General features: G+C 37.6%; 1 protein-coding gene across 8 annotated transcripts in view; it reads right to left on the minus strand.

Moving 5' to 3' along the window:
• pde4d (phosphodiesterase 4D, cAMP-specific) overlaps positions 1–17675 on the minus strand; it is a gene marked incomplete at its 5' end in the record, with an annotated part of 120198 nt that overhangs the window by 15369 nt on the left and 87154 nt on the right. For 5 of the 8 annotated variants that reach the window (XM_084388525.1, XM_084388523.1, XM_084388524.1 and 2 more), the window contains 3 exons: positions 53–129; positions 231–267; positions 437–628. In XM_084388525.1, coding sequence (XP_084244651.1) covers positions 53–129; positions 231–267; positions 437–628 — 306 coding nt within the window. Of the gene's footprint in view, positions 1–52; positions 130–230; positions 268–436; positions 629–8788; positions 9094–11523; positions 11681–17675 lie in introns of those variants that run through there. The other 3 variants (XM_084388529.1, XM_084388528.1, XM_084388527.1) reach the window with 3 other exon arrangements.

The raw sequence follows: 17675 nt of genomic DNA on the forward strand, positions 1-17675 counted from the left end.
TGTCATGATAAAAATGTGTGAATTTGAATATTTTAAATTGAAAGCAACATACTTGTTATTGGCTCTTTCCTGTTGTACATTTGTTAAAGCAGCAAAATTATTCCGGACAGTCCTTAAACTCGCCAGAACCTGAGAGAAGACACACAAAATTAGCTCAGTGGTGTTATATAATTGTATTTATTTTGTCAAACCATCTCCTTTTAAACTTCACATATTTAATATTGCAATACCTGTGCAAAAGGGGTAACAATCATGTCATCCCCGTGTCTGCAAAAAAAAAAAAAAAAAAAAAAAAACATAAATACTAATTGCAACAGCACTGATGATTTATAGAAATGTTTTAAGAACTGTAGTTTAAGGCTATACATTTGTTTTACTATTTAAGAATAAAAAAAAAACTACATGCCACTAAACATATAAAAAGACTTTTGCTCACATGTCACTGGCGATGGAGGAGTTTCTGGACATAGACTTTGGTGAGAGGTCATAGTCGCTGTCCGAGCGGTACAGGAAGGACTCTCTCCTCTGGCTGTGCACAAAGTTGGCCTGGAGAATGAGACCTGACCCCGGACTGGCCATGGGATCCAGCGGACTACGTCCTGATGACGTGCCATTGTCCACATCAAAGCTAGGGAGACAAAACAACAAGACAGTTAGCGCTGATGTCGAATGTGACAACTGGACCACATAGAGTCGAATATTACTCAGGTCATTTCCAATGAGAGTTGCCCATTTTCAGCAACGTGGGCATGTTGCTGACCAATTTTATGTTAGTAACTGGTCATTAGGCATTTTTTTCTAACAATTCTTTCTCTTTTTACACCAAGAACAAAAACTACAAATATAACTAACGATAACTATATTAGCGTCCTACGTCATACGCCGGCATCCATCTCGCGTGAACGCGCGTCGACCGTTGCCGGAAGCCAGTTATTGTCGTTTATAAAGTTTTAAATATGTATATTTTTACGACAAAACCGCACGGATTACCCTCAGAAGGCCTTCGTTTATCCCCCTGGAGCCGGATGGATTACTTTTGTGAAGGATGCATGCACATTTTTGGGACTTGAAGGAGTGGACCCCATAACTTGACATTATAACCACTGAAAGATCTAAGACATTTTCAAAAATAACTGAAAATGTGTTTGTCTGAAAAATGATTGACATATGCATCTCGAATGGCTTGAGGGTGAGTAAATCATGGGTTTAATATCATTTTTGGCCGAACTATCCCTTTAACCTTCATCTCCTTAGTCCGTAGATCCTACCAACTGTGTTTACAACAACAAGCTGACCCATAATCCCCAGGGAGCATTAATATAATTGCTCTGGCCTGGGTATTTTCCTGACGTGAACGGTGACGTGGCAGTAAGTCTTATTCACCGTCATGCAGTGAGTCGAGTAACGTGGTGCGGATGGATAAATCCGTATTAGTGGGTCAGCCTGCACCTTGGTGACTTCAGCAGACAGTACTGTCTCGCACATAAAGGGCCAATGATTCATGACTCACGTAAATCAGGGCATTGAGCTTTGTTTTGACTCAGCACAAATGTCAGCAAGTACGAATCTCAGGCATACAACTTTCCTATAACATTTGGAGTTTGATTCCTGTCCATCTTCAACCCAACACATTGTGACTTTATTTTTGTGTTTCATTGAGAACTGACTTATTCACAGAGCTTGCGGCGACTCGCCCGTGGATGTGCTGCCCTCATCGCTCTCGGGTCATATCACAGGAATGCACCGGCTTACCGTCTCACACAATGCAAACTCTAGACATGCATTATGAATGAAACAGTTCTCCTTTTACTGTAACCCACACAAATGCTTACACTACAAAGGGGAAAATGGGCTTTTATAATATCCATAAATAAGTTTAATGAAAATGAAGACACCACCGATTCTAGAGAGATTGGACAAAACATGTCCAGCGATTTTACCTGCTGTTAGTTTTGAAAACAGCAGCATTTCCACTTTTTGAGATTCATAAATACATATTGCATTCCTTTGAACATATTCTATCTTTAAAAAATATATATTATCACTCACTATCCCTAAAATCACCTAATCAGACAAATATTTTACAGACTTATATATACTGTGTAGGGATGCACGATGATATCGGCACAACATCGATATGATCATTTCTGCCGATGAGCCTTGCCGATAGGGTGGCGTGTTTCCTATGTGCACGTGACGACCGTGCATGAGGGCCAGCAACTTAACATGTGGAGGCATTTCGAGCATGGGCGTCAGTCTGGTTTGAAATGTGCTGGGGACAGAGACGCTGGGGACACAGACGCGAAATACACATTCGCCAGTGTATTTTCAGAAGTGCTGGGTACAATGACGTAGTAATTTTTTTTCTCTTTCGTGCAGGTCATGTTTTGAAAGCCGATGTCCTGTAGCTTACTAATGTAAACTCTCCAAGCTACTATGCTCTCCACAGAGCATAAAATATTCATTTTATTTTATTTTTCGTGTTCGCATTTATGAGGAAAAACAGTGACAGCTCTCGGTTACGGACGTGAGCGCTCTGAAAGCGGCACTAAAAGAGACAGCTTTAAAACTTCCACAGAGACCTCAAACAGAAAGCACAAAGCCTTTCTAAGTGAATTTCGTTTTGTATTAATTGTATCTTAATTTTAATCAATGTTTCATCAACCAATTGCCTGGATTTAATAAATAATAAGTAAAGCAGATAATAGATAATAGATATCACGACACGGAGGCGCCCGCGATTGAACTGGAGCTAGTCTCATAAATGAAACGAAACTCAGCATAGCCTACTTGCCTCACAGACCTGAGAAATATATATATTATCTACAGAACGCTTGAAATCATATTTTTAAACAGAACAATTCAAAACGAAAGAAAACTATATAATCCGAAATGTGCATTTCTCTCTGGCGCGTTCACTACTGCGAAGTTCGCGAGTCATCGTCAACTTCATCTTTGCAGCCGACACAGAAAACACTTGTTTATTAATAAACAATTAAAATGTCTCCTTGCTATATTTGACATATTCATAATCATTACTTTTGCGGCTCGTTGTGACTGCTTTTAGTTGCTTTATTGGCAGCGCCACCCTTACATGTTACATGAACGGGTCGCCACTGCATCAGCACCGAAAACAGGGGAGCGTTTGGTAGACCTGTTCAAGTAGAAGATGTACATGTACCTAAGGACTGAAGTTTGAAGTCTGAACTTAAAAATAAAATGTGGCACTGGCATATCATTTATTCTCCAAGTGAAATAATCTGCCTATTTTTCAGGGGTGAATGTCTGTCTACATTTGTAAAATTATACATTTATGGTAGAATCAAATGTTGTTTTGTTTGTCTTGTGTATTGCCTTATCTACAACACATGAGTGTAATATGGTAAAGGTAGTACAGGAGAGAGACTTGGATTTCTCTTCAGTAAAATTAAAGTGTAAATATATCAGGGGGAAAATGTATATATGTATCGGTATCGGTATCGGCATCGGACAAAATTAGTTTGAAAATATCGGCATATCAAATATTGGCCAAAATGCAATATCGTGCATCCCTAATACTGTATATATGTATATATATATATATATATATATATATAACAGTGTGTTTTTCCATGTACACCACCGTTCAAAAGTTTTTTTTTTATTTTTTTTTTTTAACAGTAATATTTTTAAAATGTAATTTACACGAAGCTGAAATTTCAGCATAATTACTCCAGTCTTCAGTGTCATATGATCCTTTAGAAATCATTTTAATATTCTGATTTGAAACATTTCTTATTTTCATCAAAAGTGCTGTTTAAAATTTTCTTGGAAACTAGGGGTGGAACTGATCACAGTTGATCCGTGATCCGTACAGACCAGGCCCCACGGTTTGGCACACAAGTGATTGACTGCTAAATTTAAATAAGTTTATAATTTGGACATGTTTTGTCTTGGCAATTTACACATTCAAACCATTTCAAACGCAAATGAAGCGGCGAAAATCGTGACTCGCGCGTTATCACTTTTGATCAATTTAATGCATCCTTGCTGAATAAAAGTAGCAATTTCTTTAAAAAATTTAAATAAATGTATTGACCCCAAACTTTTGAACGGTAGTGTGTATTAGTGTATGCATTAACAATCAATATTCTTGCATATCAAATCTTAGATTTTCCCAATTCTGCCATTAAGATCTTTTTAATTTCAATTCCTCAAAGTAAGACCCCTTAAGTAAATGACCAGCCCATCAACAATCAGCAGTGTTGTGAGCAGTTTGCTTTGTCTAATGTCTTCGGATACAGAGGGGGAAAAATACACCACTCCCATCCTCTCTCTTTCCTCCTTGTCTTCACTTTGCTAGTGCTCTCATTACATTCCCTTGATTTCCCTCTATCAAATAAGCAGTATGTGAAGGTTTCCATCTGTTCCCTCCCTGTACAAGTATCACTGTTAAACTACACTTAACATACATACAAACACACATACAAGTGCACACACACCACCACATCCTATACAGTAGGTCCAAACACACAGCACTGTGTTTTTGTTCCAGATATACAAACACTCGGCACAGATGCAAAAGCAAAACAATGAAAACCAAAGAAACTCTCAAAAAAATCACCTCTGTAAAAACCAACTGTAAAAATGACCTTTTTATGTTGCTAGAACTGGATAGAAACTCTTTTGACTCAAAACAGCGCTGTGTGACGCAACACACACAATACATTACAGCCATTTCTAGATAATGGTAATGACTTCCAGTTATTTTATATAATTATGGAGTGGGTTGGGTTGAATCTCTCTGGACAGACACCACTGATAATATCAAAGAATGCAAGCGGAAATTCTTTCCAAACTTGTCAGGGCTTCTGGAGAATTTACTGGAGAGTTTACTTTTATTGTTAATTAGTTTTATTGTATAACATACAAAGGACCCAAAAAGTATTTGGACACTCATATGAATGTATATGAAATGTAAAGCAAACCATTTCACACATTTTTATTTTATTTTAATTAATAAAACAATATGTATAAATAAATTATAATTATGATAAATATAAATATAAAAAAATAGCAAATAACGCAAAATTAAATAATAACTGAGAAATTAGAAAGTGAAAATCACTGCGTGGAACAAATAATAAATCTATTAGGCAGTGTATTAGCGAAAGTGCATTTCTTCCTTCCTTTTTCTTCAAAACAAAAAGTTGCATCGTAAATGATGCCCCTCGTGGGCCATCGAATTTCATCAAAAATATCTTCATTTGTGTTCCGAAGATGAACGAAGGTCTTACGGGTTTGTAACGACATGAGGGTGAGTAATTAATGACAGAATTTTCATTTTTGGGTGAACTAACCCTTTAAGTGCAATGTGAGTGCAGGCCAGTGGGGGAGGGGGGACAACAAGACAACCGCACCTAGTGTTAGTACACCCTAACTTAAATTATAGTCAAGATAAATACAAATCAAAGTGGTTTGTTATACTGTACAAGCATGCACTGTGTTATCCTTTCACAAACCACATAATGACTACGGACGGCGGTCCAATTAGTTCAATAGCGCTTTAGCGAAACGATTAAGTATGTCTGTCTCTTTAAAATCAATGGGATAATTAACTGTAATCACCACTACACTATCTATGGCATCAGATGTCCAACTGGCTCACTCTTTTGTTGTGGACGACCGTGAGTGATAACAGATACCGGCCTCCCCAATCTCTTTGGCTGTGTAGTTGAAGTCATTTTAATTGAGACTGGCTGTTCCTTAACTTCTGTTTTTTGTACTAAAACAGATTTTTTTCCTGATTAGCATGGCAGTTAACACTAACAAGGCTCAGAGAGTTCAGAGAGTTCCCCCAGAAACTTGATTTACTAAAATTTAGAACGAATTCTTAATTCGTGGCCACGATATATGTATATTTTTATCAGCATGTCATATGCAGGGCTCTGTACCAACCTGCATACTGTATATGAAAATAATACAACAATAACACAAGATTATACTGTGCTGTACTGATTATACAACATAATAATTAGAATACTGTTATAATTAAAATAGACTTTTTCCAAGTAATACATTCAGAATCACAGAAGTTCTGGTTGGCTAAAGTTTAACATTGATATCTAATGAACTGGTACATGACTGCCTGCTCTCCTAAGCTCTACTTAACAGCATGTGGTCCATTAGCGTATTAGGCAGGAACAAAAAAGCATATGAAGTCTGACCATGGGTCATTCAGAAAGTGGAACCCGATTGGTTTGAGACACCATGCAAAGGCAATGTACAAGACATCATGTTTCCTCTGGTGATCTGATCACATGAGGCTGTTCCCAAAACACTGCTGGTTTTCTTGTCAATCATGAGATAGAATAGGAATATGCTTAAAATAGACAAATAAAAGAGATGCGCAGATAAAAAAAATAACATGCAGGAATAATTCATGAATCAAATCAAGCTTTGTCAAAAGTATTAAAATAACGGTTGTTAAAATGCTGAAGAAAATATGGCAAAGTGAATCAGAAAAGAGAAGTGACTTTTCAATTGTTTCAGTTTCAACACGAAATGCAAATATGGCACTTTGACATCACAGCCACATTATAACACCTTGATAGATAAACACATCAAGAGCCATCCAATTAAAACTGCTTTATGTGGCGAAGCTTGAACGACAAGAGAGGAAATGGTCCATCTATTACATCAGATTAAGTGTCATACAAGACATAACAAATGCACAACCTTCACTTTTATATAGAAGCACAAAAATGCACATAGATTTACACACACTCCATGAAAGATAAAATACCTCTCTTAAAGGGAAAGTCCACCCAAAAATGGAAATTCTCTCATGATTTACTCACCTTCATGCCATTCACAATGCATATAACTTTCTTTCTTAGGAAAGATTTTTAGGAAAATGATGAATCACAACTTCTCTCGCATGAACGCTCGTATGACAGTAGACCGGAAGCAATGATTTGAAAAGTTAAAAAAGAATATAATTTTCTTACACACACACACCTATTGTTTTGCTTCCGAAGACATTGACTCAACCACTGGGGTCATATGGATATTGGATTTTCAAGCGTCAACAGAGCGGCAGCCATTCACTTGCATTAAATTCCTTACAGAGATTGATTATTTTCCTAAAAATCTTCTTTTGTGTTTGTCTGAAGAAAGAAAGTCATCTGCATCGGAGACGGCATGAGATAATTTTAATTTGGGGGTGAACTATTCCTTTAAATGCATTGTGAAACCACAAATCCATTTTACTGTTTTGATTTGTGCGCTTAATATAACCATGCAGTTTTTTTATTCAAATTATGATAATATTTTATCAGAGTAACCCAAATAGCAATAGCATGAATGACAGGATATGAGGTGGCAACTGTCAATTAATGACTGGTGTGTATGACATGAGCTGAGTCACTGTCATGCATTACAATAAAGCAAAACAAACAGGAACCGCAGACAATAGGGTCAATATAAAAGGTGAAGGAAGCACATACTGACACACGCACATTGTCCTCCTCAAACTGATGACATCATTAAGATGTCAGTGAGATTTCCTCCATCCTGACCTCTCAACCTTTTTTTCATACACACAAACATACACAGGCACACACAACCATACACTTGAACATTCTCAAAGCAAGGTCGTGTTTGCTTAGCTGAGAGCTGTTATTCATGGAGACCAAATGGAGCATTCCATGAGCAAAGGGGGGTAACGTAACCTGCCTCTTTTGCTAGCCTACTTTATAAACGTTCAGACAAAAACATAGCACCAAAATACCCCAAATTAAGCCTGTGAATCATCAATATGCAATATCTCACAGTTCGCATGCAGCGACGGATAACCATTCAAATTATACTTTGCATGCGCACTTGTTCAAACAGACTGAAAACTGTTGTACCAAAATAATCAGTCCTTTATAAACTATTATCACCCATTTCTAAAATAAGCATATACAAACAGAGAACAAGATGGGACAAGAGAGACTAGGGTGAGGTATCTGCCCTTTGGCACTGTTTGCAAATGTGTGGAAATAATGTTTCACTCTTTGCCATTTTACTAGTTTTTAAGGTGATTGCACAAATGTTTTGGATATGTTACTGGTCGACATGCTGTACTTCTTTTTTCAGTTATGGGTAATGGCTAAAATGAGCAAATCCAACCAAATTTCATATCACATAATAATGTTCATTCTACAAAATGCATACATTAGGCTACAAATTAAAAAATTTGCATTTGTTTCATGTTTAATGCACTTATTTGCATCTACAATAGGAGGTAGATGCATACAAGCAACTAAATTCTACAAATTTTACAGCCCTTATGATTAAATAAAAAAATTATAATAATAAAGAAATCTTTTTTTAAATTAAATATTAATTATAGCCTACATAAAAATATATAGGCCTATAACAAAATGCTTTAGTAAAACGTTTTGGAATCAAATTTGATAATCAAATTCTCTCCCCATATCTGACAGGCAACAAATTCATCAACAAATGTTTAAATCTATCCCACAGTTAGTTACACTTTAACAAGCCAACGAGAGACAGAGTAAATGAAAAACCCAGAGGAATGGCACTAGTGGAAGGGAATGTAAATACAAGAGAAATTCTTTAGGAAGAGTGGAACTCAATTTATGGAAGGTGAGTGAAGAAACAATGGGGGTTAAAACTTAAGAGGAAGCAGAGAATTACACAAGATGTTAAAAAAAGATATCGGCTGGTGTAAGACAGCAGAAGGAAACAGCAAGGACAGGGATCTAACAGAAGGAGATAGTCAAAAGTTCTCCTTTACCCATCTGTGTTCTTAAGTGAACTGGTGGAGCGAGACCGGGGCTTCATGATAATGCTCATTCTGGACGTGGATTTCCCTCTGCTAGCGGCTACAGCTAATCCCAACAGTGTGCATTTGTTTTCAGTCCTCATGTGCGTCTTCAAGCGTGAACATAACTCGGTCGAGACGGCCCTGCCTCTGTTTGTTCCACTGACAGAAGCCCCTCGTGGTCCGGGACTCTCAAACTGACCGGACAGGAGTTCCAGAGTTTGTGTCACTCAGCAACCGGCTGCTATAATGCAAGACAATCTGTCTCTCCCCCTCTCACTCTCTCTCCTGAAACTCCCACCCTATGTACTTTTCTCCCTCCCTCCCTTCCTGGCTAGGGCTGCAAGACTCGTTGCTCGGACTCGTGTAGTAATGACGTAGTTGGGGGTAGGGTGTTCCTCGAATGGATGGGGGAGGAAACTTACACCTCAACTTGAGAGGTTTCAGATGACGGGGAAAAATTAATCCCAATGGATGTATATACTCCCTAAAAAAAGGGTGGGAAGGATTTGCCCAGTAGTATGAATTCAAGCTGAGTCAAAAGCACTTAGTGTGAAATTGCACATCCAGTGTAGCCTGGAAATTTAAAACCACTTCATCCAAGCAATCATTTATTAAATGCGCTTACAAAAAAAAAGTATTTTCTTAAGTATACTTAAGAAAAGTTCAAGTATATTTTAAGTATACTTTATGTAGTAAGTATTCTAATATCAGTGTACTAGAAGAAAACTAGTAAGTGTACTATTTCAATACTACTTGGGACTAAATTGGCCCACTTTTTAGTGTGTAAATGTATACTTTTAAGTATACTTTAAGTCTAACAGTAGTACACAACTAGTTTACAACTAAGTTTTTTGTTTGTACTGCAACTATATTGCAAGTGAACTTATAGGTATACTGATAGTTTACTAGTCAAATACTTGTAACACATTTTTTTGTTTATGAAAGTACACTTTGAAGTATACTCTCCGTAAAGTACTAGTTTAGTCGTTAAGGTAAACATAACATCATACTTATAGTTTATTATTTATCTATTATTTTTGCACTTTAAGTATACTATGTTTATTTTTACGTATACAGTTTTTTTTTATACTTGAGATATACCTTTAACTGTACTTTAACTCTTTCCATTTTTAAAACATTTGGTAACATTAGGTGGTTTTGATTTGTTTTGATGAACAATTTCCACACAATGTAAGTTTATAAGACAGTGAAAGAAGTATTTAATAGGCTACTCAAACAAAAGAGTAAACACAACTACAAGCCAAGTATACTTAATTATCCTTTTAAGTGTATCTCCATGAAAAGATTGAATCCAAGAATAGGCCAAATACACTTAGACTTTTCTGTCAGTAGTCAAGTACAGTATAGGCTACTTCAGTCAAGTATACTTAAGTGCAATTTTCTGGGAAGTAAATTAAGTATATTTCTGAGAAGTACATAAAATGCAGACTGAAAGTATACTCATTTAGAGTTTAAAAGAAGTATACTAATAGCAAACTTGAATGCACTTCTTTTTCATAAGGGTTCATATACAGTCCATGTACAATGACCAACATGCAATAATATACTGTAAGAGGTGAAAAAATAACTAGTACTCAATGTCATTTAAATTAGAGAACTCTTCAACAAAGAAAAATCTAACACTCATGGCAGTACTTGACTAGATTGTTTACTGCTGCGATTAACGGTTCACACATTAACCCATGCCAAGGGCCCTCAGAGGTGTTCCAGTGACGCAAGACACGCGCCAACCAATGACAGCAAAGCAGAGAGTATCGCTTACAGCTCTGCCCACTTGATGGTTTCAATAAACATTTAGACAACAGGCTTGATTTTATCTTTAGTGAAAAGATTACAGATGTCTGATTACGAAGCAATTAGTTTGGGTGAGAGATCCGTCAGTTCTAAATTACAACAAACTGAAAAAGACGTGAGTTTGTCTTATTAGGTAATATATCACATAGTATGAACAGCTAATCTATGTTTGTGCACATCGTTGCCCCCCTGTGTTCACAAGAGATTAAAGCAGATAATAATAGACAAAATCAAGAACATCTCCTAACAAAGTCATTTACTCAGTGAAAAAACAACAACACAAAATCTAAAGACAATTAAGTAATAGATAAACACATTTATATTCACTGGGCCAAGATTTTTACACTCTTTTTTTACTCCAATGAAAATTTCTCAGGCTTGGGTATTTTTATTTTGCTATGTAAACACATACATGTATATTAACAGTGATACATTTTTGAATTGTCTTCCAGACTAAAGCTACTTAATGGCCTTTCACAATTTATTTATTTATTATTGCCATACCCGCAACAATGGCTATTTTCATTGAGCACAGCACAGCACAGCACACACACACACACACACAGCATTTATATATATGCTTTAGCCATTGTTTTAAAAAAATACAACATATGAAACCCAATGAAACAACGTGACCAATTTGACATTTATATAAAAAAAAACATTGAGCCAAGGTTCAATTATATAATGCATCTCAGTGGAGTTTTATATAGATTTCGAAATTTAGCTTGGAGGATCTTTTAGACAGTATTAAAAGACCACTGCCAACAAACAAACAAAAAATGTGTGCACTAAAACAGTTACTATCGCAACTAGTGTAAACTGTTAACAGGTTTAAAGAGGCATTACTGTAAGCCATATATTTCTTTAATATGCAAGTCTGTTTGTACCTGTGTGACTTGAACCAGCGTTACCTTTTCTTGCCTTTTAGTGAGTTTATATCAAGCTTGCGGCCATTCCAAGCAAAAGTGCTAAGAAAGAGAGAAAGAGGAGAACCGCCTGGAGATTCACTAGCCATGGTGTCCTGATGAAACTGACAGCTTGACTGACCACAAATAAGAGAGCTTCAGCTTTGTGCGAGGAAAATGTCCACGTCACTACTCATCCCATAATCCAATAACACCTGTCTGGCCTTCTAGCATTCAACTGCCATGTCAGAAACACAAGCTTCAGTGCTGGTAAACTGTACATGAAACTATGTCACCAAAAAGCAATCAGCTTTCTGGTCAAGAGCTTTATCCTCCAAGCATGCAGTAATTATTCTGACTAGTGTGGTTTGGAATTAACTGAATTTCAGCAAGAGACGAGAAAGTGCTTGTTTCACAAGACACAACTAAATGTCTAAAAATGTAACAATTTACATTGTTTCACAAACATATTCTGAAATTGCTAAGCTGAAATCAAAACATATTTGAATCCTTATTGATATTTTAAGTTGAAGTTGTTGTTCTTGCACCCAGTATTCAAATGTAACAGAACTAATGCTCTGTTACAGGGCCATAAACACCAACAACGTTTAATATTAAAAAAAATATATATATAAAAAAGTGGTTGTCTCAAGTGTTGCTGTGCAAGAAGCTCACGAAAAACTAAGAATACAAGAATACTACGAATTGACTTTATAACTAACACGCAGGATATACACTGGAGAAAATGAAACACAAAAACTTAGACGAGATTGGACAAGGACTAGAATGAAACTCAGGGTTTCAATACACAGGAACTAATGAAGACCAGCTGAACAAAATTACTAATTAATGAGTTACCTAAGAAGCAAACAAGGAAATCATACAAAACAAAACTAGTACATCCAGTACTGGCCCCCACCCAGTAATGAGAGAGACGTAAACGGTGAGGGGCAAACAAAACAGTCAATGGGGGAGTGGAGGGTGGGAGGAGCCAGATTGTAATCCAGAATCCAGCCAAGACAAAGCCCCAGGGCAGAGTCGAGGGAGGGAGGAGCCATGGTGGATACTTGGATGACCGATGGAGATAGAGAGATGCCGGAGATGGAGATGCAGGTGGAGCTGACGAGCCCACACAACATCAATGGCACTAGAGACTGAGGTGGAGCCGCAGCGACGAGCATCCGAGGTGGAGCCATGGAGCCTGAGGACTGAGGTGAAGCCAGTGGGACTGAGGACGAAGGCGGAGCCAGGGAGCCTGAGGACTGAGGTGAAGCCAGTGGGACTGAGGACGAAGGCAGAGCCAGGGAGCCTGAGGACTGAGGTGAAGCCAGTGGGACTGAGGACGAAGGCGGAGCCAGGGAGCCTGAGGACTGAGGTGAAGCCAGTGGGACTGAGGACGACTGAGGTGAAGCCAGTGGGACTGAGGACGAAGGCGGAGCCAGAGAGCCTGAGGACTGAGGCGGAGCCGGTGGGACTGAAGACAAAGGCGGAGCCAGGGAGACTGAGGACTGAGATGAAGCCAGTGGGACTGAGGACGAAGGCGGAGCCGAAGGTGCAGGCAGGATGACGTCTGACCAAGCGATCATATATATATATATTCACCGGACACTTTATTAGGTACACCTGCACAACTGCTCGTTAACACTCATATCTACGCAAATATCTGTCTGGTCTGAGTATTTCAGAATTTGCTGATATACTGGGATTTTCATGCACAACCATATCTAGGGTTTACAGAGAATGGTCCAAAAAGTGAAAATATCCAGTGAGCAGCAGTTCTGTGAGTGAAAATGCCTTGTTGCCAGAGGTCAGAGGTGAATAGCAACACTGGTTCAAGCTGATAGAAAGGCAACAGTAACTCAAATAACCACTCGTTACAACCGATGTCTGCAGAAGAGCATTTTCTGAACGCACAACACATCCAACCAGACAAGCTACAGCAGCAGAAGACACACCAGGTGCCACTTCCTATCAGCTAAGAACAGGAAACTGAGGCTAAAATTTGCACGGCCTCACCAAAATTGGACAACAGAAGATTGGAAAAACGTTGCCTGGTCTAATGAGTCTCTATTTCTGCTGCAATATTCAGATGGTAGGGTCAGAATTTGCTATGAACAACATGAAAGCATGATCCATCCTGTCTTATATCAACGGTTCAGGCTGCTGGTGGTGTAATGGTGTGGGGGGTATTTTCTTGGCACACTTTTGGCCCCTTAGTACCAATTGAGTATTGTTTAAATGCCACAGCCTTCCTAAGTATTGTTGCTAACCATGTCCATCCCTTTATGACCACAGTGTACCCATCTTCTGAGGGCTACTACACGATAAGATGCATGTCACAAAGCTAAAATCATCTCAAACTGGTTATTGACATGACAATGAGTTCACTATACTCTAATGGCCTTCACAGTAACCAGATCTCAATCTAATAGAGCACCTTTGGGATGTGGTGAAACAGGAGATTCGCATCATGGATGTACAGCCAACAAATATGCAGCAATTGTGTGATGCGATCATGTCAATATAGACCAAAATCTCTGAGGAATGTTTCCAGCACCAATCAATGCCACAAAGAATTAAGGCACTTCTGAAGGCAACTACTGGTACTAGTAAGGTGTACCTAATAAAGTGGCCGGTGAGCATTTATATTTATAATATTTATCATTTCAGCAATTAATTACTTTTTCAAGCCAAGAGAACTTTCCATGCTGTCTGTCTAAAAGTACTACATTGATTCCAGATTGTAAGTGTCGGATAATGTCCTGCTGCATCTCCATATGCACTCATCTCCATATCACACTCCCACTCGCCTACAACCAATTATTGATGAAAATAAATCATCAGGAGTTAATCTAAGAAAAACGAAGCTATTTTAGAAGTGTTGAATATGTCCTAAATATGATAAATGTGTTAAACCACCGACTCATAATTACTTGGATGAAATAAAATCATGCACAGACAGACGCAACTATAGTGGGCCGATGCCGGAAGAATAACGAACACAATGCAGACGATCTAAATGGGTCCGTCCCACTATTCTGGGCAAAATCCAGGTGGATAAATATAACTTGATTTTCTTTCTTCACCTGCAAAGTTTGAATCTATACTGGAATTGAATTTATACTTCACGTTTTCTGACCTGTCCAGTCTAAGTCTGGGTTTAATGGTAGTGTGTAAATAAGAGTGTGTGTGTGTTATAAGTGTGTTTGAGAGGGTGTGTGTGTGTGCTTTATTGGCATTAGCATAAGGCACATATCTGATAGCGATTCTCTGTTGCCGAGCATTTGTCTTAGGCCCAATACACACTGACCTACTCTCTTCCACTCACACACACACACATTCAAATTTCTCTCAATGTGTACTGTAGTTATTGACACACCTGCTCATTGTTGGACAGTGCAGATATCAAAACAATGACATTATAGTGTATTTAGTAGTAATACTACTAATATGAATCTTTTTATAAATGAATACACATTTGTTATGCAAGTTCCCACAATATCTGACATTTGCACAGCACAGGTCACGATTGCCACTCAATTCAACCTATTTATTGCCATTTACCTAACAGATCTACAGATAGGTTTATCGGTGGAGAGAAGCATTAAAGGATCTTTAAGGAAATCAATGGGCTCATAACCAGCTGGTTATCGCATCCTATCATTAACCACAGGCTATATTTACATGCATTTTCTTTTAAATAAAAAATGTAGTAACAAGCTGAAGTATAATCATAGACCATCAGCAGTCACATAATACGTGATCCAAACTGAGTCAAAAAGAAATTGTGTTATTACTTTTAAATCATGACTTAAAACTCATCTTTTAGTTTTAATTTATGGAATTAATGTTAAACAGATGTTGCTTTGTATTGCTGTCTTGTATTTTATGACTGGCATTAAATTGTAAGGTGAGTGTTTTGAAAGGCACCTCTAAATAAAATACATTACATTTATATTATACATTTATATTATTATTATTCATTAATTAGTCTAGTTTATAAGGATGAACAGAACAAAATACGGAACATCTGTATTTCGTTCCACATAACTCAACAGGGAAACATTTAACAAGCACGACACATCTTCCAAATTATGATCCAGTCCTACAAAAATGTAGCAGCTGACTATTCTGACACACATCACACATATAAAGCTTTACCATTTCCTCCTTGGCTTGATGTCAATGGGTTTGTTGATGGCATACGGTGAGCCATTGATGCAAGCGCTACGATAACGGGCAATCCTCTCCAGAGAACAAAGTTCTGAGTTTGCTGGCAAACTCATTCTCGACTTACAATCAATGTTGAACGAGACCAACTACAGCTGAGCAAGCCTTCCTGGGTCAGTTTGACCAAGCTTTCAGTACTGTGAGGATAAATGAGAGAGGAGAGATTGAGTGAGGACTGGAGGATGTGCAGAAAGGAAGAGGAGGGAGAAAGAGAGAGAGAGAGAGCAGGAGGTGGGTGAACAAGAAGCAGGTAGGTGCTGAAATCATTGGCGAGATCAGTAAACTCAATCAGCCATTAATAAACTTTAATGAAGACCAACCAGAGTCAGCGTGTGAGTGTCTAAGCGTGCAAAATCCCACACGCACCTTTCGTAGAATTCTCCTGATCTGCTCCAATCATACTTATATTGACTCTGTGCCATTTCTAAAAAGCTTTTATGCCCCGACTCTCTGCCCTTAATCAGACAGACGGGGCTGACGCACATCAAGAACATAGTCTCGCAAACAAGAAGATGCCACAGACACTATATTTTTACTTACAGCCAATTTAACCTATGGTGCAGTGGAACAGCTTTGGCCTGCTAATGTAGTCTCTCCTGTGTACTACACCTAATGTCTTGTTATACACTGTATGTACTATTTCATTTATTCATTCTGTGTTACAGAAATCTGTTTAGCATCTGCTTGTGCATTAAACTGCAGCTCATTAGTGATGCTATTACTATCACTCATGGGTTTGTGGTTCATTCTAAACCTTAATCCAGCCCCAAACTATTAAACTTTGCCATATAACCCACACCATCCTGTAATGATTACTCCTATTTATTATCTGCTGTGACTTTTCTAAGCTATCAGATTTATGATTTTCCCCTAGCAGATAATACAATAGGTGCAAATCCCACAGACCAGGTGTCTTCAACCTTTTTCAGGCCAAGGACCATTACAATAATAATTATTGAAGAAAAGAAATGCACTAAAATACATTCAGAAAACCTTAGCAACTGCATACTTTAACTTCAACCACATAACATTGTGACCATGCACTAGTGACAATTTCTTGACAGAATGGTTGCTAATGTTGTACAAGAATAGCTAAATGTAAGAACTTGCAGCATTAATGATCACTGAATAATCCCCTCTATTGGAACTTAAAGGAGTGATAATACTGAAAGTAAATACAACTGACAGAGCAGTGAATTACATTTTTAGAACATACATATTCCTCTCTTAAATCTCTGTCACTAAAAATTCTACTTTATCCACTAGATGGTAGCAGACTAACATATTATATCTGAAGACCGAGAGATTTCTGTATCTTGCAAGGTCTCAAGTTTTGTCTAGTAAGCCACTGTTGGGAGATGCTATAACTACACCACAAGGGGCAAAAAACACCTTTCTCCATTAACGGCCATTCAAAAATAGGGACTTTTTATGCAGGCAACATTTAAATGCAAATATTTATTATATAAAACACATTTTACCAGTTAAACATGGTGAGGTTGTCAAAAGGGCTATGGTTTTGTAACTATGTGTAATTTGTGAATTCTGTCAACTATATAATGAATACAGGTTTTAATTGAAAGATTAAACTGTGTTCATGTGGCACACTGAAATTACAAAAGAAAAACACTTGACACTAAAACAACACGTAAAATCCATTAACCTCCTTAAATCAAATCAAATCATTATCTAATACCAAAAGCCCATATGATTTCCTCAGCTCTACATGAAAAACATACATGATAAACTAATATCCTACAATATATACTCTAAAGACACAACATAATTTGTTTTTAATGATCATAAAACACCTTCGTATTTAAAAGCTTATTCTTAAAGGGATGTTTCACCCAAAAATCTGTCATAATTTACTCACCCCTAAGTTGATCCAAAGTTTCTTTCTT

This window comes from Rutilus rutilus (genome assembly GCF_951802725.1).
Source record: "Rutilus rutilus genome assembly, chromosome: 19".
Taxonomy (NCBI): Eukaryota; Metazoa; Chordata; class Actinopteri; order Cypriniformes; family Leuciscidae; genus Rutilus; species Rutilus rutilus.